Source organism: Empidonax traillii, unplaced genomic scaffold (genome assembly GCF_003031625.1).
Source record: "Empidonax traillii isolate 1590-97213 ecotype Southwest subspecies unplaced genomic scaffold, ASM303162v1 scaffold11:size2795301, whole genome shotgun sequence".
Classification (NCBI taxonomy): domain Eukaryota; kingdom Metazoa; phylum Chordata; class Aves; order Passeriformes; family Tyrannidae; genus Empidonax; species Empidonax traillii.
Window position 1 is genome coordinate 1,259,070 of NW_020955204.1, and position 22,032 is coordinate 1,281,101.

Consider the following 22,032-nt stretch of genomic DNA (forward strand, 5'->3'; position numbering starts at 1 on the left):
TCCTGCTTTTTTATAACCTTTCTTTTCTCCACAGGTCTGTTCTAGACCTTCCTTGTTCCCTTATTTACTTCCTTGCCTTTCCAATAAGCCTTTCTTTAATTTTCCAGTCTTTGATCCCTATTATTTAGGGAGGTCAATTTGTTGTCCCTTATATCTGTTTTTTTTCCAGCAGGACTCCAGTGAATCCAGCTAGCAAATCAAACAACCATTTTTTTCTTTGTTTTCATTCCCTTTTTTAAATCCTCAAACTCTCTGGTTCTGTAAATGGTCTTAATATCTACAAACTGTGAGTAATTGGAGTAAGTGTGGATTTGGATTTCTTGAATTTTTTTGTTTGGTTGGTTGATTTGGCTATTTTTTGTTCCTTTTCTTTGGAGCAGGTTTCCCATGTGTGCTAAACAGAATACTTTTTAGTTGGCTAATTTCAATGCTGCTGAAGATTAAAAATATAAAACTTATCTTTCCCTGTGGATCTCACTGAGATTAGACCAAACCAAAATCTTGGTTCTGGAGCTTGGCAACCTTGTGTGTGCACATACCAATGTTCTATTAATAATAAGTATTTGCTATGCTTACTAATTTTAAACATTTATTTTGAAGTTTATTTCCCCCCATTCTAAATGCATTTTACTGGTTTTGTTTGTTGGTATAAGATCTACAAAACAAGCCTAGATAGAAGTTACCTTTGAGTTAATGTCAATGTTAGTTTCTGCTAAAACACTAATGAAAATTTGGAGGTGACGAAGAGTGCCTTTGACTCTCAATACTTGTGCAGTTTAAAATGTTTGAGGCCTTACAAGGCTTAAGCAATTTACACTCCCCCCAAAACTCCTAACATTCTAAATTGTCTAAGTCCTTGGAAGGTCATGGACAGTTTAAGGTATTCTGAGGGTTCAAAGCTGATTTGGAGTACAGCCTGCCTGGAATCACTTTAATTTAAGCAGTTAACAGGCCTTAAGGTTTTTAGAGGACTTAAACAAGTTATTCATCTTTAGAGTTTGGTTTATCGTAATACCAAGTTGAATTGTTCTTGTTTAAAGAACTTTAGCTCTGTGTTCTGGAATCTTATTTACCTTCTAGATAGTCCCTACCTGCTGCTTCTTGTGGTTGGAGCCAAGTAGTGAGGGATACTATGGGATATGGGCAAGACTGATTGAAAAGAAAATCAATAGAAATTCAGGAAATTCTTAGTTGGTCTACTTCTGCCTTGTTTATTCCAGGCTAATTGACCTTGGTAGTGTGGGGGTTTTTCTCATAAACATGCCTTTTTTTTTTTTTTTTTTTTTAATAGTGTTACAATTGCTATGTAGTGCACTGTATTATAATACACAAAAATCTTACTGGAAATCTTACTGGTATTGTAGGAGTAAACTTGACTCTGGGTCTTCCTTGTGCTAGTGTTTTGTCTATCTGTTTTCAGTAGTGCATTAATTCAAATACTTTGCATTTAATGATAGCCACAGCATGCTCCCTCCAACTTGGGATACAGCTCTTTTAAATGTCGAAGTAGCTGGTGTCTGTTTACAACATCAGTAGCCCATGAGTCACATTCAAGCCTAAGGAGGTTCCCCTTGTTCTCTCAGACACAAGTTACAACTTCCTATGTCACGCTCTATGTAAACACAGTGTGTTTGCATGACATTAAAAATGTTCTGGGAAAACCTGCTTTTAAAAACTGTTGTGATATTTCAGTAGAAGAAAGGAGGCTGTCTGTGAGGGACTTTGCTCGTCCTTATTCTCAACACAGGTTTTGCTGTGTAGCTTTGCGTTCCATTAAGGGCAACGCTCTCAACCTCAATGTTTATATTTGGGTCCCAAGATAATTGAACATCCACACTATCACACTAAACTCAACTCTTTCTGCCCTGTCATTGTCTGGGTGCTTAATTTCCATTTGATGCTCCTGTTGAGTGTATTGGAAGACTGATTCTTAATTTGAGACTTTCTCCCATGGAATGTAAGACAAATTCCTCTTAGTGCTTTCTGTTGGTATGTCACCCATTTCAACTCATTTTATGAGTCTTCTCATGTTCTACATGCAATCTGTAGGTAGATTACAAATGTTGACTCCTAGAAGTCACTTGGTTTTTACCGTAGTGACCCTGTGGATCAGAAGAAACTATTCTGTTTGGGTTTTTCCTACTGTATTAATCTCTACTCTCTTTCACCCTGTCTTCTCTCTCTGAGGTATCTAACAGCTTAGCTGACTGAGGACCCTCTCCTTATCTGAGATATCACACTTTTGCCCAGGCAAGATGGGTGTTAGGGGTGAGCCTTCTATCTAAATTCTATCCACTGGTCACAAGATCATGGATTGGATCCAGCTTTGGTTGCCCACTGGTGGGCAGAACAAACTCATGCATATTCATGATGTTGAGGTAGAAGAGCTACTGAATTAGCCACCAGCTTTATAAGACTGACTTCATATAAATGTTGTGAGTTTGAATACAACATCTTCAAAAATCCCAGTATTTAGCCTAGCTGGCAGAACTGCACAATCAAATGAACAGGACCAGTCATCTTGCAAAGTGTTCCAAGCTGAGTTGCCATCCTCCCTGAAGCAGGCATACAGCTACCAGCTGCACCAAGCTGCTTGCTCTCCTGTGTCTGCACCACCTATGACAGTTCAAGTAGGTGTCAGGATATGTTTCTGCATGGTTGTTGATTTCCACACAGGCAAAACTTGCAGGATTCTGGAAAATTAGTGGGCTGTATCGGTATAGGGAGTAAAAATGCATCTGCTGCTAGATGCACCACTCATCTGAACGTGATAAATAGGATGATTTGGTATATCACTTAAATGTCTGTGGTTGTTAATCATAAACTGTAGATCCTGTGTTCTGTGTACTCCTGTACTCCATCTCATGTTCTTCCAATGGCTAGTTACACATGGGCTGTACTCCAAGGGTGTGCTCTGAAATAGGCTGGTGCTGGTGAAGCTGCCACCTCTCCTCGGTCAAAGGGAATTACCGCCTAGCAGAGCTACTCCAGAAACCCTGTGTGCTGGTTCCATACAGTTTGCACTGCAGCCAATTTTCACTTGGATTTGTCTCTGCACGTGGTTCATCGCCTGCACAGAAAGCTAAATATTTATGAAGTAGGGCGTTAGAAATTATTGTTTTCCTATCCAGGCAGCTGCTGGGAGTGCCAAACTTCGCCTTGTACTGACAATACCGTTGCCTAGCTAATCATGGGAGCCAGGGATGGGCTTGCTGTGCTGATCATCACAAGCTGGCAGAAAAGATAATGAGCTGCTGACAAGGATGCATCTGGAATCTGGCCAGCATTGCACTGCATTGCATGAGATACTGTGTGCTGCTTCTCCCTTTCCAAACCAGGACAATAGATTCCTATTCCTTAGCATAGTGTCACCTTGCTCTCTGTAGCTCACTCTATTCCCTTGATACAGTTTGAATGGTTTAAAAATGACAAGTTTACACAAAGGAAAGAAAGCACATTTGGGAAATTCCAATCCTTTATAAACTAATCTGGTTTTGTATGTTTGCATTTAGTAATTTTGAATGGACAGTATGTTTGAGAAGTCAGCTTTAAGAAGTAGTTTCTTTTATGGAGAAAGCAAACTTGACAGCATGAAAATCAGATGCGCTGCATGTCATCACTGTGCAGCTAGTCTTCTCTGTGTTGATCTTGCCATAGTCTTCATTCTAGTGATGAGATTGTGATGATATTTTTAGATGGAATTGCGGACATCGATGTCTTAATCAAAATTTAGTTTGGTACTGTAGCAAACAAGTGGGCTGCTGTTGGGCCTTTCCATGTGGAGGATTTGAAGGAGGAGAGCAGTGAATTTGCTCATTGCTGCTGCCTTCTTCAGTACTGGGGATGTTTTAAGTGAAAAGGTAGTAGGTGGTACTTATGCCTTCCTGGACAAATCATGGTTGTTTTGTCCTAACACCATGCTCCTAAGCGGTATTGTTATGGTGGAGTTGGAGAACTCTTGTCCTAATCTCTCCTCTCTTCAACTCCCAGTTTTGGATATGCCAGTTGGGGGAATTACCCAGATTTCCAAGTCAGTTTGTGCTGAGCTGTGCTTTGTTGATATACTTTTCAAACACTGGTTAAGCCAGTGCAGTAAATTGTATTTGAGCTTTCTTGAAATTTATGGGTAATTTTGTCATTAGTTCCTAGTGCTTGTTCCTAGTTTCTTCATGGAGGCATAACTGAGCTGCGTAGATAATACCTCCATGCACAGGGAGAGACTGTGCTGCCTAAGTTGTTGGCTCTTGGTACTTAACAGGCTCCTCACTGAATCCTTATTTGACTTTCAGCAAAGCCTGCAAGTCTGTGCCCTTTATCCTCTCCAAGCTTGTTAATAATGTGAGCTGGACACAGGCGTGAAGGAAAAGTCCATCTCAGAACAGATCCCTGCTGGGAAATTCGGGCTGTGAGCAACTCTGCATATAACAAAGCTAATGGAAATTTCCAGGGAGGGCTTAGAGAGCTTAGTGACAGCCATAAAAGGGAAGAAAGTAAGAACTTGACTAAGTGGACTTCACTGTCCATGACTGACACAGTGTGGAGAATTGCAATTTTTCACCCTAAAGCCCTGGGCAACAAATGTCCTCCTTACTGTATCCACATCCAACTGGCAACATGCTCCATGCTACACAGAGCTTCTACCTTATGCCTTGAAAAATGTAAAGCGCTTCCAGCATTTCCATGTCTAGAATTTGATGAAGCAAAAGTTAAATGCTTACATTACCTGAAAAATATTCGTTTCTCCAGTGTAAGCTTCTGTGGAATGAATAGTCAGGCCTCAATTTGCAAATCTCCTGGGAAACCTACTGTGAAAGGCTTGCTCATTTACGAAATTCAGGCAGTATTTTGCAATGGGAGCTAAAAAACCTTTAGGCTTTTTGAAAAGGGAGATTGCACTATTTGAAATAGATGTGGCTAAACCAGAGCAAGTCTTTAAGCTTGATTGAAAATCTGATTTAAACCAAGGTAATTGCGCTCGTCACACGCATCTGGTTGTATACCTAAGTTGGTTTAAGGTGTGATTATGTGATCAAGTTTCTAATCCAAGCATAGTGTTAAAACTGGCATTTAGTCCATACAATAGCAATATTTTTTGATGGAATCTTTATTTATGATCTTAATATAAAAGATAGTGCCCAACCAGTGCCCTCTGCTAAGTTCAGGTATTTCCTTTCCTCAATGTACCTTTGTGCAGTCTGAAACGTCTCTTCTGTAGGCTGAATCATCCAAAGACTGGAAAACCTGGTAAGGGGCAAGTGGGATACTGATCTTCGGGCTGTGGAGAGACCAGTGTGTGTCCCAGGTCAGAGATGTGCAGATGTATGAAAAAGAGAACAAATATGGTGCTGAGGATCTCATTGCTTGAAGTCTTTTGCAAGAGATAGAGTTGGGAATGGGAAGTTGCTTAGCTGGCGAAATGAAGAGGCTGCTGAAAGGTAGCAGTGAAGATGCTCACTGCTGCAGTAAGGAGTGCCTGTTTATTCTGAGCCACTTCTTTTGCCCTGCAAGGAGACACACTCAGACCAAACTAAAAAGCCAGATTAAAGTGGTGCTGAGGATGTTGAACTCCCATCGTATCCAAGTGTAGTGACCTTGACTTAAGCCTTTTCATCATTGTTCCCAGAGTCAGCAGGAGCAGTTACAGATCAGTTACCAGCTACTACAGATCCTTCTTCTTGGGGAGGAAAGCAAAGTCCTCAATTCTCCAACAGTAAAGCTGTGAAATTCAGTTGATAAATGGCAACGTTTTAAAACTAGTGTGAAAAGTCATGTATTAAATGGAATGGCTATTGATTTCATCATCTAGGGGAATGTGCAAATTGACAGCATGGAGGTAGAATGGACTTTGCTGTCCAACAACCTGACTGTACAGTAGTGAACCTCTGCAGAATAGGTAGGAGCATGATCGGGAGTTTGTCATCTGGTGTACTGCATGTCAGCTTGGTACCACGACGCTTTTGTAGAAGTGAAATTGATCTGACTCAAAGAAGTGTGTGCACAGGAGCTGAGCTTTCTGTGTAGTACAGGAACATGGTGTTTGGGGCAAGAGAAGAAACGCAGTGTTGTCAACTCACATTTTGGCCTAGGGAAAGCGTTGTGGTCTTCTGGTTTCTTGTCTTGGGAGCTGGCAAGCTGGCAAAGACAAGTAGGGCATACATAGCACCTTGGTGAGAAATACCAGTCATGTTCGTGGCTGTGGGGACCATACCTGTTCTTTAAAAAAGCATGAAGAAGTGTGGAAGGAGGGGGAGAAGAGCATGGGTCAGTTCAGCTCTGTTGTGTAATAGCTGCAGATATCAAGCACACTAGACTTTTTATGGAAATTTTGACTACGAGGTCAGAAAGTTTTGCTTGCCTAGGGAGCGGGCTACTTAGCGGACAGAAAAGTGTGACAGCTAAGCCTCAGTCAATATGTTAGGCAGTGGATGGAGCAGTCAGAGGGACTGTCACGGTTTTAGTGACAAATTACTGTCTGTCAATAAACTCAGAAGCCTTTGGAAATTGGCATCTCTCTGGCAGCTGCTTTCATGGGGTGTAATGTAGCACAGGACTAACTCAGCACAAAACATAAAAAAACAATGACTTCCTGTAGTCTCCGTGAGTGGTTTTGTTGACCTAATTTTCTCCATCTCTTGCCCTGGGTCCTGACCTGGGGTACTGTCACCCCAGCAGCCTAGCCCCAGGCCTCCAGCACACACTGTTTTTCCCATTGCAGTGTGTCTGACCTGCAGCATCGTCTAAGCTGGGATTCTTGCCAGCTCTGCTGAGGCATCTCATTTCAGGAACAACAGCTTTTATATGTACATAAAAACATCATGTCTTTGCCTGAGCCATAACCAGCTGCGAACTACTTGCCCCGCATCCTTCCTTCAGATTATGGGACTGCAGTTGGTAGTGTGATCAAAGTCCATCAGACAGAGTTCCCTTCTGTCTACTTTTTTTTTTTCCCACTGCCTTGTGACCACTGCACAGCACTGCTAACTCTGCACCCAGCACCATCAGGTGTCTGCAGTCCAGCAGCTGTGTGGTGGTACACAGCACCATTTGAAACTCCCAGGCCAGCTTATATGCGGTGTCAGTATGGTGTGGCAAAACACTTGGGCAGAAGGTGTCTTCCATAGTAATGCAGCCCATAGTTCTTCTGGAGGTGGGACACAGCAGTAGGTGGAAGGTCTCCATACTGCCTTAGACTGCACAGTGAGTGGTTTAGTTTCTGTGATTGCCTGTAGTCCTCAGAAATGATTGCTAACTTTGTATGTTCCTGTGATTAATCAACCCCAGCTTGGTGTATCTTTTGGGAAATGTGCTGTGAAAGGATGCCAGAGCATTGGCTGTTCTATTATACTTAGTAGCATTAGCTGTGAAATTTAAGTTTGGACTTTTCAGATAAACATGTTGTTGATACAGTACAAACTCTTTTGTGGAAACTTGTTAAAATATCCTCTACATCTGTCCTTGCTTCACAGTGGCTGTCACTGAGCTGGCTGTATAGAGATTTATTTAGAGGTAGAATGCGGACCATTTGCAAAGAAACTAAATGTGGAATAAGAGCAATGTCTTACTGAGCACTACCTAGTGCAGGAAATGCTTGCAGGCACCACAGGGAGAATTGGCCTTTCTATTCCAATTCTTTGTGTAGTCACTTGGAGTTAGAGTAACCTGATTGTATACACACAGTTGTATGTGTTCAAATCCTGAAAATCTCTCTGCTCCAGTTGCTGTGTCTTGGTGCTAATACTGAATTGAGATGAATGGAATATTCCAGAGCAATCAGGTCGTACTTTGCTCCATGTTTGCAAGGTGGTTTATGGTGATGAGCCCCTTTAATGAAAATGTGAACTGAGCTAGATCTGCAGTTTCTATAGGGCAGGAATCAAAACTTCTTCATGCTGTGGGGACGTAATGTCTGCTGGCTGGAATAGTGTTCTGTCATGCTAATGTTTTTTCCTTCTTTGGTGTTTGAAGGGCCTTAAACTCTGGAGTTGAGTACCACTGGGACCAGCTGAATGAGAACATCTTCGCTGCGCATTCCAGCAGCAGGAGCACTGAGCGGCCTGGGTGAGTCTCTGGGGTGTGAGTTAGATCTGACCCTTTCTGCTGTTTTTGTTACATCTGTCAGCACCACTTCTTTGTTCCCTTACCACTGGCAGCTTTAAATATGCAATTTTCTCCCCCTTTGACATTGTCTGATTGGGTCTCCTAGCCTTCTTCCAGCAAGTGACATTCAGTGCCCAAAAGTTCCAGTGATAGTAAAGTACATGTGTCATTCATGGCTGGAGTAACATCCATGAGTAAGCTGTGGCAGGAACATGTACAAAGTAAATGGCCTTTGGAGGATAACTGAAGAACAGGGCAGTTCACAGAGATAAGGGCAAATGTGTTGGGTGGACCTCATGACAGATTTTCATCCCTTTAATTTATATTTGTGGGACAGTTGTTTCTTGGCAATAAACTCCAAAAATAAAGCTAAATCCCTTGACAGCCCCATTGGCCATTTCATCCAGTCTGTCCGCTGATGCAGACATTAGTTATTCTACACACAAGGGCGATGCTGCAGTCCCTTGCTTCTTGCTCGAGTGACAAGTACTTCTCTGTAAGCCAGCTGTTCTCAGCAAGAGGGTGATAGTTGTGTTTCTGAACTGTGATCTCCAGGATCCCAAGGAAGTTACGAGCTGGTGTACAGGGCAATGTCTGTGCAAGTCTTGGTCCAATTGAGGGTGAAAAATAAGCAGTAGAGATTCTTTACTTTGCCATATGAGTGGATATTGCCACTGCTTACATTTCTGACAGTGCATAATCAATCCTGTATAATGGGCAGCTTGAAGGCAGAAATACTGGTCCAGAATGAACTAGCTCAAAGAGAGAGCTAGAAAAGTGGGACAGGTTTCAAAGCCTTATGGCTTTAAAGGTTGGTAATGAGGCAATCTTTCCTAGAATCTGTTTACTGTTCCCAGCACTTTCAGGCAGAGGTCAGTTTTGAAAAGAGCATCCAGCATTTTCAAGATTCAGCTGTAGCATTGTACACTTCAGCTGTTCGATTCTGAGAAGCTAATGAGCCTTGAGGTGATTCCTATTGTTTGCTTTTGAGAACACAGGATTTCTCTTGTCTGACTGGAATGGGCAGAACTGCCTGCTGGAGCGCATTCCTGTGTGATGCTGACAAACCAGGAAGTCCAGAGGAGGGAAAGGATACAGGCTGCCTCTGTGGGAGTTGAAACTGCCCTGCCAATGTGCAGGAGGTTTTATATGTATTTGTGCTTCTGCATTGCACACTGCATTGCCTACCCAATACAGTACAAGTGTTCTGCAGGCTTAATGACGCTGCAGGGATATCTTTCTGTGCCTGTAAGACACACTGCTTCTGTGGAAGGGTGAGTGGACTCTAAGCCTCTGTTTGCTTAAAACTCAAGAGACCAGCTGCTGAGACTGGAGAGGGGTGTCTGTGTGTGTGTAAATAGGTGCAGATCACAATTCCCTCCATCCCCATCTGCCTAGTGGCTAGCAGATGCCTGGTTGGAGTGGAAGCAAGAAGAGCCTCACGTGGATGTTTCAGTCTTGCTGGGGCACGTTGCCTCCAATGTTCCCAGTCTTATTTGTTTTTCTCTCTTTTCAGAACCAGCAGAGCCACATGGAGGACAGACAGGGACATGGGCCTGATGAATGCCATAGGCCTGCAACCCCGAAATCCCCCCACCTCCGTGACTTCGCAGGGTACCCAGACCTTGGCGCCTCAGCTGCAGAATGCCGAGACTCAGACAGAAAGGGAGGTACAGGAGCAGGAATCCGCCTCTGCAGGGACTGGGGAAGGTAGGAGATCAGTAAATGATTTATCTGGCACGGCTTACCTGGTGAATTAGGAGTTTCCACATAGGTTCCACATGCTGTCAATGCATTTTGATACTCCTTTTATCTCTTTGGCAAAGATTTGTCCAGCCTAATTTGCCTGTAACCAGGCCAAGGTAATCAGGAGAGTGAATATCTGGCTGGATGAATAGAGAAGCTGTCCTTTGCACCTGCTTTGAGGAGGCAAAATGAACTCTTCTTCAGATTACTGGGTCTTTGTAGAGTCAGCTGTACTGCCATCACTCCTCACACATCTCCTGAACTCTTAACCATCAGTAAGGCTGCAAGCTGTTGAGAGTTATCCTTTCTGCCTCCATGTTAGAGTTTAGCTTGGTTCTTCAACTTCTGCAAAACATGTACAGCCTTCACAAGCTCAGCATTTGGATACAAAATAAAATACTGTAAATCACTTCTCATAAAGCAGCTGTGAGTATTTTGCTTAGTCTAATTGATGAAGCATATGATGGGTGTCCAACTCAGCTATTCAAAACTGTCTCTAGTGGTTTGCAGTCCAGAAAAACTTCCCAACGTGTAAAAAGCTGGAAGCTGTGCAATTCCTATATAATGATAAAGTCACTAGTCTGCTGAAAACATGTTGATTTTGTCTAGGCTTCTTATCTTAGTACTGTAGCATTGTACTTGAATCCAACTCTGAAGGCTTGGCTAGGGAGGAGTTGGGCAGTATGTACATAGGAAAGACAAGAGAAAATTGAGGAGTCATTTTTGAAGTTGTTGGTTCATGTTGAACTCACTTGGCTCTGGGAAGCAGCCCATGACATACTTGTTTGTGCCTGTATGCTTGTTTGTTCTCTGTCGCTCTGAAAGGTACTTTTTGGTATGTGATTCTTCCACAGTTACTGCTCTGCAGTATCCAGCATGTATGATAAGGCTTTTCGTTTCCCTGATCTCTTCTGTTCAAAGTTAAGTGGGAAATTCTTGGCCTCTGGGGTTTCTGTCTGCTTATCTCAGCAGAGCTGAGATTAACCTCTCTGGAAGCTTAGTACAGCTGAGGGCGTGTAAGTGTCTGGAACACAGGCTGTCTGGACAAATGCTGATCTCATGGGAACTGGTTCTTCCACTGAATGCGGTCCACAGACTGAAAACAGGGTACAGTGGGGGACCTTGCATCGAGGCCTTGATGGCTGATGCTGCAGGGAGTCTTTCTCTGCTCTGTTAAACTAGGAGAGTTCTCCAGTGCTGCTTTTCTCTGCTGCTGTTCCGTAATTGTCTGAAGGTTCCATTAATTTGTTCTTTATAATTAACCTTTCAATTTTCAGATCTAGGACATGGGTTATAACTAGACTGATAATGAGATGGGGAAAGGATTGTCCTTTACCAGTGCCTTGAGTGGGGTTTCTCTACAAAGAAGCAAAACATGAAGCATGTGGAAGAGTGTAGATAACAAGCCTAGAATAGATACATTTCTTCTTTTCCCTTTCTTACTTGGAAGAAGATTGATGAGTTCAGATGTTGACTTACTGCATGTCCCCTTGCAAGTGGGACTGTCACGCTCCTGTCAGCTATATAAGGACCTTTAGAACAAAGGCATGATTCCAGTTTAAACACATGCACTGGACATGAGTTGAGAGGTTTTACCCTATGGTTGATCAGTTCCCATGCTGTTTGCATCATCAGTGGAAATTCCTGTGTAAGGGCTCAAGATCAACTTGAAACAGGGAGCTGTGAAGACATTAACAATCAGGAGCGCGTAGGATCAAAAAAAAAACAACTGTAATCCATAAAAGAAGAATAGTAAAAGGACCCGTCACAAAGCAGAAAGACAAATTTTCAGCTGCTGCTACCAACACTTCAAGCAGTTAGCCAGGTACTTGCAGCAGCACTGATCAGCTTCACAATACTCTTGAACCTCTTTGCACTGCTGCTTTTCCAGCACCATGAACTCTTGTGATACATGTCCAGTGTGTTCCAGCAGGGAAGATTAGATGCCATACTGCTTTTCTGATGGCTAATTTGCCCACTGTACCTACCATACATCTCTGCCTGTTGAAAACGAAATTGGGTTTCCTAATAGCATGATCCAGATGTCAGGGGCCAAAAGGGGCAGGGGGGAAGGGAGGGAGGGAATGAAGAAATGCTACCGCTAGGGTGTAGTGCAAATTATTAATCATCTACCAAATGGGAATAAATCTTCCCATAGTACAGTACACCAGGGGCCTGTGAAGATTAATTAGTGTTTTGTATGGGGCTTTGAAGATGTAAATCACTACATAAAGGCTTAGCAGTATTATCAGCAGTCCAAGGGATAAATCAAGTGCAATTTGGAGTAATGTAAAGGAAAGTGGTTTAGTTATCACCTCGTCATGAGGGGAAAAAAACCCATAAACCAATGAAACCAAAAAAAACCCTTAATATGTTAAAAAAGAAAAAAAAGAGAAAAAGAAAAAAGAAAGGCTAGTGCTACCCTGAGAATGGTTTCCTGTCCTATGTCCTGTCAGTCCCACTGTTGTGGGGAATTCTGGCTTAAGCATTTCTTGCAGATATGTGCTTATTGTATTTAAAAAAAAAAAGTATGCAGAATTGCATCAGGAATCTAATTAAGCTCTGTGCGGGTATAAATAGTTTCCTTTTCTCATGCAAAGCTCTGCGGGGACTTTGCTGCTCTGATTATCTTTCTGCCTCCTTTAGAGGTATGAGGAATGAGTATGTGATGACTTTATTAGAAGTGAATCCCATGAATGTCTGTATCTTTCTGTTTTGCAGCAGTTGATAATGAACTTGTGAACTCTGCTCCATATATAAACTAAAGATAGTTGGAGTTTAGAGAAAACTAGGAGAGGTACCAAGATATGCTTAAAACAGTGTTTCAACTGTCTCCTACTTTCTTATAAGCTGACAGACATAAAAGAAATACTGATAGAGTTGTAACTTTTAGTCACTTTTAATTAGAAACAATCTGTTGGGAGTTATACTGTGCTTTCCCTTGCAAATAGAGGCATGATGGGAGTGGGATCTGTGTTCAAGTAGCAAACCGAATCTTGCTTAAAAACAAAACAAAATTCCTGAGGAGAATTCGTGGCCCAAAGCTTTAACTTTAGAAATTGTAATTCCCAGTCCAGACTGGTTCAGTCTGTGGCTGTCACTTGTTCAGACTGCTGGATCTATGGAGTATGGCACAAGTGGCAGGAACTATCAGGGACTGCGGTTTTGCAAAAGGTGCTGCAGGCTGAAGGAAAGGGACCTTTGCAGAGCTGCACGACACTTGATGATAGTGCATCCATGCTGTGCCTGGCTGTTGACCGTATATCAATACATCCTTCAGGTAATCCAGTTGTTAAAAAAAAAAAAAAACAAATCCACACGCAAAAAAATAAAATACTAAAATAAGTGAAAGGCAATTGGGATCTTGTTTCCTATCATCTGCACGTGTTATGAACTGCTGACATTGTAGCCCTCAGAATACTTGCTGTCAGTCGATTGCTACTTTGCCTATCTTTGAGGGAGCAACGTATTGACTATTGCCATGCCATATACAGTTTTTAACCTGTTTGATTGAAGGGTTAGCACCAGCCAATACAAATTTCCATTATGTCCAACTATTTTCAGAGGTCACACAAGAGACTTCTGAGAGGGAAGAGGGTTGTAAACTGAAGGCTTCGGTTTGTGGTGTTCAATCTGTTCAAAGTATTGGTAATGAAAAGACAGAACATGGAAGTGAAACTCCTCTGATATAAGCAAAGCATCCTGAGGATGCCTAAGGAGCACTTAGAAGCAGTCAGTGTGCCTGCATGTGATGTAACTTTTTAAATCTGAGACATTAGGAACATGTGTCGAGGGGCTGCTTGGGCAGGAGTACTCCATCCCCAGCCGAGCTTCATGAATGCTAACAAGAAACGTGTTGTTTTATGTTAGCTAAACACGTTCTTGCAATGCTGCTGTCAGATGTGATGTGACTTCCGTAGAATTAATATGGAAATGAGAACCAGGACACCAGGGATCAGATTCCAGATCTGCCTCACGTTCTCCAAGTAGAAACGTGGGTAGATCCCTTAGCCTTTCATCTGCCCGTCCATCTGTAAAATGTGCGTCACGTCCTGTAAAACTGCAAATTTTGGTTTCTCTCTAAAACCTTCAGAAAAGCAGTACCTAAAAAATAGAATCAGTTTCTGAAAGAATGTACTATGCAAGCCTTGACAGTGTGATCTACTCAAAGTACTTGCCTCTCTTGGGATCAAATTATGTGGGCTACTTTTAAACTCGCATTACAAAAGTAAGTTTCACTCACATGAATCGCCAAGGTGAGATATTCCTGAGAAATTTGTTACAAGTCAAAGCAGTCGTGTCTTCTCTGAGTTCTGTGGAGTTGTTTGGATTAACTACCTCAGAAAGGAAGCATGAACATGCTACTGGGCTTGATTGGGCAGAAAAGTAACTGGTAGTATTTCTTGTGGCATTAAGAGAGATACGATTATTCGTAGTTGGTTATGCTGTTCCATGTCCCTCCCCTTTCTATTTTTATACAAGGAGTGAATTAATTTAAAAATGCTGATATTTTTATCTTTGAGCATCTGAATTAGTGGGTCAGCTCACACCTCAGAGCTATTATTCCATTTTCTCTGAAGATTTGGATATCTGCAGTCCTTACTGTTAGTTCTAATTTTAAAGCTTTGTTTGCAAACACGGCTGCTAACTATTGCTGGTTTTAGAAAGAGTAAAGTTGAAAATGGAAAAAAAATCCAAGAGCTATGTCAGTATGTTGCACAGCCACAGGGGAGCGTGATCTCACCCTTGCTTCTGTAGGCTTTGCTTTTTATCAGGTGTATGCCATCGGTGCCCAGAGATAAACATGTTGTACTCCCTGTAAGTACTTCAGAGACCACTTCACTTAGAAGTGGAAATACTCCTGGCTTTTGCCCAGCTCCATTGCCAGATATTTTGCCTTTGTAGTCTTCTGTATCAAACTGTTGTCTTGCTGGAGTAGCGTGGCAGAAGACTTCTAAAAACAGATGCACTAGGTAAAGAAATATTTTGTGAAATGTTTGAGCCAGTCAGCTCCCTTGACAAAAATTCCCTAGTCTTTGGGATAATTGTTCTCAAGAGTAATGTTCTGTGTTTGGAATAGATGGGGTTTTGAATGTCTGGAAAGGTCACTTCGATTACAGTAGAAAATGTTTGTAGGAGCACAGAACTGTGGACACAACACTGATACTTGTATTGAAGAAGGAAACCGTGGGTGCTGATGTCCTGTCAGGTACAGAACTTGCACCCTATGCAGTAAAAGGTTGACACTCTGTCCGAGATTGCTTCTTGCTCTGTGATGGATTTTGCTACAGGAAGGATGTGGAGGATGAATTGTTCTGCAGGTGTTGTGCTTACAGTGGTATTTCACACACTGTATCTATAGATGGTTAGTTCAGTTTTCTAGATTTTTTCTGTAGTGCTCTATGAGGTTCTTCTATTTTTCTGACCCTGGAAGGTGGGCTTAGAAGAATGAGAGCCTGAGATAAAAGATTTTACAAAGTCTGGGACACTAGAACGTAGTTTTGAACGTAAAATGAGAGAAGAGAAATTGCCTTGTCCATATGGAGAATTAGATATCCTGTCACTTGTCTACTCCTGCACTGATTTGAGTTCATCCTCTGGATAAGCCTAAACTCTTTGGAGTGTCACAAGTGTGGGATTTTTCTCTCTCCTGGTCTTGTTCAATGGGCAGTGTAGGGAATATTCAGCAGGCAGCTGCAGCAAGTTGAAACTTATAGCAGTCTGAGATGTGGGGTTTACAGCATTTCTGCTGTTTTGGGTAAGTGCCTGTGTGCACACCCTGAACCTTCACCAAATGGAAGTCAGCTTATTTCACTTGAGCTGAGTACTAATGTAATCTGCATAGGCAGCCTGGTGAAAGAATGTGTGTGGGAGTCACCAGGCAGTAGGAACGGGCTGTGTGTGATCTGTGCTGTAGCTCAGCTCAAGGCAAATTGCGCAGGAAGCTTTGCTCTTAACTAGTCGGCCAAAGTCATTGTCGAAATCTCAAAGAGGGAAAGGGGAGGATAATCCTCAAAGCAGACGTGCTTGTTGGCTGCTTGAATGGTGAGGCTCACTTCTGACCCTTGATGGGCTGTCTTTCTGGAATTTCCAACGTTGCTGTATCTCTGTGTTGGTAAGCTGCAGGCTCATGACTTGCTGATTCGCTGATTTCTGCTGTGACATCAGCCCTTGCCTGTTTTCTGAACAAGCACCTGCCTCAATCAGAAATTCAGCCATGGCACATGGTAATTCAGGGGCAGAGAAAAGCAGGAGGTGCTGCGGTGAGCACTGCCTGGATGGACTGCTCTGGTGAAGCACATGTTTATAATGCTGAGGTGCATTGGATGACTGGGAATCTCTTCTGATGTTCCAGTGCTCCTGTATTGGGCTAGTTTATAGTAAATGATTTGTCAAGAGCACAGTACCTACCTTTTCAGGACTTGTGTAGTAGGTAGGACTGTCTGGCATGTCTCTAGGCCAGGTTGCAAATTTTCACTTTCTTAAACTTCCTATCTGGCCTGGCCACATGGCTGGTAACGAAGTGCTTACAACTATGCCCTCAGAAGGAAGTGATTACTAAATCCAAAACCATGCTTCTCAAACCTTCCACTTAGTTCTGTTCATGATTAATGCTTCAGTATCCCCTGGCATGCATGTTTTTCACACTGAAGTTTCCACTCTAATAGCTGCCTCTGTTCTCAGTCTCCGTACTGGTCAGCCAAGTTCCTAGTTCATGCATCAACCATATCCTAGTTCATCAGCCACGTGCTGAACAGGATTTCTCTGCTAGAGTTGTGGATCAGGCTCTGTCCAGGGGGTAATTCTTGCTTACTCCTCTAAGGCTCTGCTACAGATTCTCATGTGGTTACAGGTGTAAACCTGTGTACAAGTTTACTAAATTTCTAGTAGAAAGGGACTTATTCTACTAGAGAGGATAAAATTTGCCTTTAACGTCCATAGTATTTCTGCAACAGGGGAGTATGTCAGCAGGCTTACTTGAGGACGAAATAAATTATATCCTGTGATGGGGGAAACTGGTGGTTCTTGATGCAAGTTCCACTGAGCCCATGAGGAAAGGGAATAAGCTGTCAGTGACTGATTGCACATCTCTACAGTGGCACGTGTAGATCTGTGCCGAATACCCTAGCTCTCATGTTGGATAACTGGTCATAGAATCATTTAGGCTCGAAAAAACCTCTAAGATCGAGTCCAACCTTTGACAGAACACGATCATGTAACTAAACCATAGTACTAAGTGTCATGTCCAATCATTTCTTGAACAGTTCCAGGGATGGTGACTCCACCACTTCCCTGAACAGTTCCAGTGCTTAACCACCCTTTCAGTGAAAAAATTCTTCCTGATGTCCAACCTGAACCTCCCCAGCCCACTCTGAGGCCATTTTATCTTGTCCTGTTGCTAGTTGCCTGGTAGAATAGGCTGACCCCCACTGACTACAATCTCCTTTCAGGTAGCTGTAGAGAGTGTCAGCCTCCTTTTCTCCAGGATAAACACCCCCAGCTCCCTCAGCCACTCCTCATACGACTTGTGCTCCAGACCCTTCACCAGCTCCATTGCCCTTCTCTGGACATGCTCTAGCACCTCAGTGTTCTTCTTGTAGTGAGGAGCCCAAAACTGAACACAAGATTCCAGATGTGACCTCACCAGTACTGAGTGCAGAGGGACAATTGCTGCCCTGGCCCTGCTGGCCACACTATTTCTGACACAAGCCAGGATGCCATTGCCTTCTTGGCCACCTGGGCACAATGCTGGCCCATGTGCAACTGCTGTTGGCCAGCACCCAGATCCTTTTCCACCAGACAGCTCTACAGCCACTCTTCTCCCCGCCTGTAGCGCTGCCTGGGGTTGTTGTGACCCAAATGCAGGACCCGGGACATGGCCTTGTGTAACCTCATACTGCTGCCTTGGCCCATCAATCCAGCCTGTCCAGATCCCTCTGTAGAGCCTTCCTACCCTCCAGCGTATCCACACTCCCACACAATTTAGTATCGTCTGTGAATTTACTGAGGGTGCACTTGATCCCCTCATCCCGATCACTGATAAAGATATTAAACTCCACAGCCCCAAGTATTTTTCTTTTCCTAGTCAGTGTGCCATTTTGGGCTTTTATTGTGTTTTAACCCCTCCCTGCACCTAGCCTTGTTGACATTTGTGTTCATTTCCTTGGTGCCAAGAGAGCTCATGGCTTTCTCTTCTAATCAGCACTGTGATAGCTTCATGGAGGTGGGACTGAGATTTATTTCTTTAATAAGAACCAGCAGGATCCCACTGTGGAATGTTTCTAGCAGTTTATGATTACAGACTCTGTTCCCCAAATTCTCTGGGTAGGGTTTGTAGCAAAAGAAGGATGTTGGTAAACAGAACTGGGACGAACTTCCCTGTCATGGGGATTCAGTCTCCTATACGGACTATTTTTTTGTGAGATTTTTTTTCTTCAAAAGTAATCTTGAGCAACAAAGGTATCTGACTGGTTCTCTCAGAGCTCGATACAGCCTGACTATGAAGGGAAGTCTCAGCAAAGACTGTAGGTCTTGAGATTTTTTTTGCATTCCTCAAAAGATACCAATCAGGAGAACAGGAGCGTACACACTTGATCTTTCCTTTGTCATAGATGGTGTGAAAGCACAGACTGTGTTCTGTAGTTGCTGTCTGCTCTTGGCCAGCTGCTTTTGTCTTCCCTGACTGACACTGGGGACATGGCCATCATGTCATCTGCCTGGGCTCTTCTCAAGCAAGTGAAGTAGCAAAAGGCCACAGGTTTCTTTAACACCATGGTGAAATGTTTGGTTTGTTGGAGTGCAAATTGAGGTTTTTCTTCCTGTCCCCATGGGACTGGCAGAATTGTCTCTACAGCTGCGATAAAATATCTTGCCTCTTTAACTACACTTTTTTCCCCTACCTTTACAGCTAGATAAGAGTTGCTTCTCCAAGGTTTGGACATGCAAGTCTGTGAAGAATACCCATGGGAGTGGCTGAGATTTTCTTGTCAGAATTTGGTGCCTTTGTTTGGCACTTAACCAAAAGTTAGAGAAATAAAATGTTGGGTTCCCTCTGGAATAAAACCCATTTTCTGTCCAATTATGTGCACACTGGATGATGCATCTACCCAGCACACTTTCTCTTTGTGTCGTATTTTGTCTTGTCAACCACAGTTGCTTCTGCTTTCTTTTGCAGGAGAAGGTCCAGAATATGGAGCCAGTGGGGAGGATGCCCTGAGTAGGATTCAAAGGCTGATGGCAGAAGGTGGCATGACTGCCGTGGTTCAGCGGGAGCAGAGTACCACCATGGCATCCATGGGCGGCTTCGGCAACAACATCATTGTGAGCCACCGGATCCACCGCAGCTCTCAGACTGGTGCCGAGTCCACTGCAGCTGAGGGCACATCAGCACAGCAGTCCACCTCACAGCAGCTGGCCACAGAGCTGGAGGGACGGATCCTGTCAGAGTCTGTGCAGCTGCCGGAGCACGGCCTGAGCCTGCGGACAGCCCCTAGCACGAGTGAAGGACAAAGCGCTGGTGATCTGGACCTGCCAGAGCAGGCCCAGTCCTCCATGGACACCGAGGGACCAATTGAATACAGTGACCTAACTAATAATAACCATCTTCCTGACAGTACCAACTTCTATAGTAATGACAGCACCAGTGGGGAGTCGCGGAACAGGTAGAGATTGAGTTGTATGTTGGTGCTACCCTTGTACTGCTCAGCAGAGACCTGTACCTCACAGCTGGCCAGGAGTTGGAAGACTAGGGACATGTGGCTCTGACGGGATGCTGGTGGTTCAGAGGGCTTCTCTATCCTGGGTAGGGGGGAAAGGGATAAGAATTACAAGGGAAGCCGTGGGCAAAAAAGCGTACTTAACTTCCAACATTCCCACTGCTGAAGAGTTAACAGGAGTACAAAACACACTGTCTGCACATCATGCAAATTTTGAAGCCCCATGGCATCCTCTGAGTTCAGCCCTAACCCTCCAGTTTGGTGTGTCATCCTTTGTAAAGCTTCTTTCCTTTCCTGTTTCCAGCCCTTTTATGCCCAAGGAACTGATCGGTAGAGTGAAGAAAGGGAAGGGGGCCTGCAGCATCCTTCTGGAGACAGGCAGTACTGGGCAAACTCGGGTGTGATGCTCCAGCTCTGTTGCTGGAGTGGAGGAGTCTTCCAAGCCACAGTCCCTCTCCATAGCACAGCACTGCTCCCCCTGCGAGGGTGTGGTGTTCTGAGACCAGTCCTGCCTATGCTGTGGTCTTTTCTGGGAAGAACTGGGCTTTGCCAAAACCTGCATGGCTCATGATATGCTCACAGGTGGGGACCTTTCCTTTTTAGAGAGCTAGTTTAGTACTTGGCAGGAAACTAAGTAGAGCTGCATTATAGATGGGTAGAGGGACCTCTCTAGTCAGGATGCAGTTCACACAAGGATGTTCTAAGCTGTGCCAATATTAACATGAATGAGCCACCCCAGTGGTTTCATGGTGCCAGGACTGAGCTGAACCTGCCTGGGAGGGTGCAGGAAGTGTCTTTCAGCTCCAGGCCAGGGTGTGAGGTATCGGTCTGTGATGTAAGGTGTTGCATGTGAAATCTTGACCTTGTACATGTAGTTTCTAGTGGAGAAGTCAAGGCTCTGATATTTTGTTTTTAGTCTCAAATGTGATTTTCCTTTTTGTTTGTAACTCTCCATCCCTAGCAGGCTTGTGGAGGAAGGACAGGGAGAGTGTGAGTGCTAACGAGGGAAACACCAAAGATCAATGTCATTAAAATATGACAAACCCTTGCTTGACCTCCTGTCTTCATTTGTGTGATGGTTGTCTCTGTGTTTGGCCTTGGGGATAGATACATCCAGCTCAGAAGCTCAAGCTAGCTTACAAATATCGGATGATGACTACCCTTTCCCAGGAGGAAAGCAGACTCAGCCTGTGAGTTGAAAGCCCAAAACTGGGAAACAGGGAGGAGCATTTGGGAGTCTTGCTTGTCAGTCACCTTTTAACTAGTTTGCAGGTGAGTAGGCACATCTCCAATTCCCATGGTTCAAGTAGGGAGAAAGGAATGTTTCACCTGTCCAGCTTAAAAAGGTATGCAGAGATGCAGCACTACCTTGGGCAAGCAAAGAGTGGTCTGTCTTGCTGACCTCTTGGAGCAGAAAAGGGGTGCAGTGTGTGGCTGTTCTGGCTAAAGGAACGCACACCCCACTGTTAGCACTCTGTGGTGAGAGATATTTCCACTGTTGCCTGAGCACCTGCCAGCAGCTGCTGTGCTCCTGCCCAGCTCCTCTAGATTCTGTGCTGCTAAGACATTATAATAAATAAGGCTATCATTAGGCAGCACTCAAGCTCCCAGTCAGAAGAGTCTGTTAGAGAACATTAAGCAAATCTTCTCTTAAATCACAGCCTGGAAATGAACCTTAAATCAAATCAGCTGCTGCCAGGCCTCATTGCGGAGTGTTAATGAGGCTCTAAAACCTGCCCTGAGCCAACCGCATCCCTGATCTGACAGGGGAGCAGCCTGAAAAATGGGATTCCCTTGTGTGGCAAGGAAGGTTTCATACATCCCTGTATTGCCTTAGTGTGGAGTGGCCTGAGGATGTGCTGGCAGTTGGGAGCCAGAAGGGCTACGTTTCAGCTGAGAACTTGGGCAGACAGGGCAGTGCAGGTTTAGACAGAGCTGTTTACTGTTCTGCTTAAAAAAACAAACTAAAACAAACTAAAACTGGATAAAAAAGTGCTCCAGCTCAGCTGACAACTCTTCTTCCCTCTCCCTGCATGATTCCTGGAAGTCTTAAGGCCCATTCTTGGTAGATGGGTTGCAGAGCATTCATAGATGTCCATTTCTAGAGCCAAGCTACCTACAGAAAAATTTCCATCTCGATTGGAGAAATGTCTTCTGGGCTATCTCACTCTGTGTTGGCAGACTTTCAAAGGCCTGGTGTGCACCGTTGCTGGGCGCTCAGGCTGTGCTGCTGTGCAGAAACCTGAAGCCTGCTCTGCTGAGGACTTCTCCTTGGTCCAGACCTGCCCCCATTGGAGACAGTGGCAGAACAGGTAGTGAGCTCCAGTGGGAGCAGGAGCAAACTGCAGTTGCTGTCTTTGCATTGACTCAGGACATCTCTGAAGCTCCAAAGCAGTTTTCTGTTCAAGACTTACAGGAGAGACTTCCTGATGAGAACAGGCAGCTTTGTAATTTCTCCTAACTCGCTTTGTAG

At 43.9% G+C, this 22,032-nt stretch overlaps 1 protein-coding gene across 3 annotated transcripts in view; it reads left to right on the forward strand.

The window, feature by feature from the left end:
• Window positions 1–20,607, forward strand: part of AMBRA1 (autophagy and beclin 1 regulator 1) — a 121,394-nt gene extending 100,787 nt beyond the window's left edge. For all 3 annotated transcript variants that reach the window (XM_027887067.1, XM_027887076.1, XM_027887082.1), the window contains 3 exons: window positions 7,966–8,058; window positions 9,614–9,807; window positions 19,019–20,607. In XM_027887067.1, coding sequence (XP_027742868.1) covers window positions 7,966–8,058; window positions 9,614–9,807; window positions 19,019–19,509 — 778 coding nt within the window. In that variant the 3' untranslated portion in view covers window positions 19,510–20,607. The remainder of the gene's footprint in view (window positions 1–7,965; window positions 8,059–9,613; window positions 9,808–19,018) is intronic.
• Window positions 20,608–22,032: the final 1,425 nt, after the last annotated feature.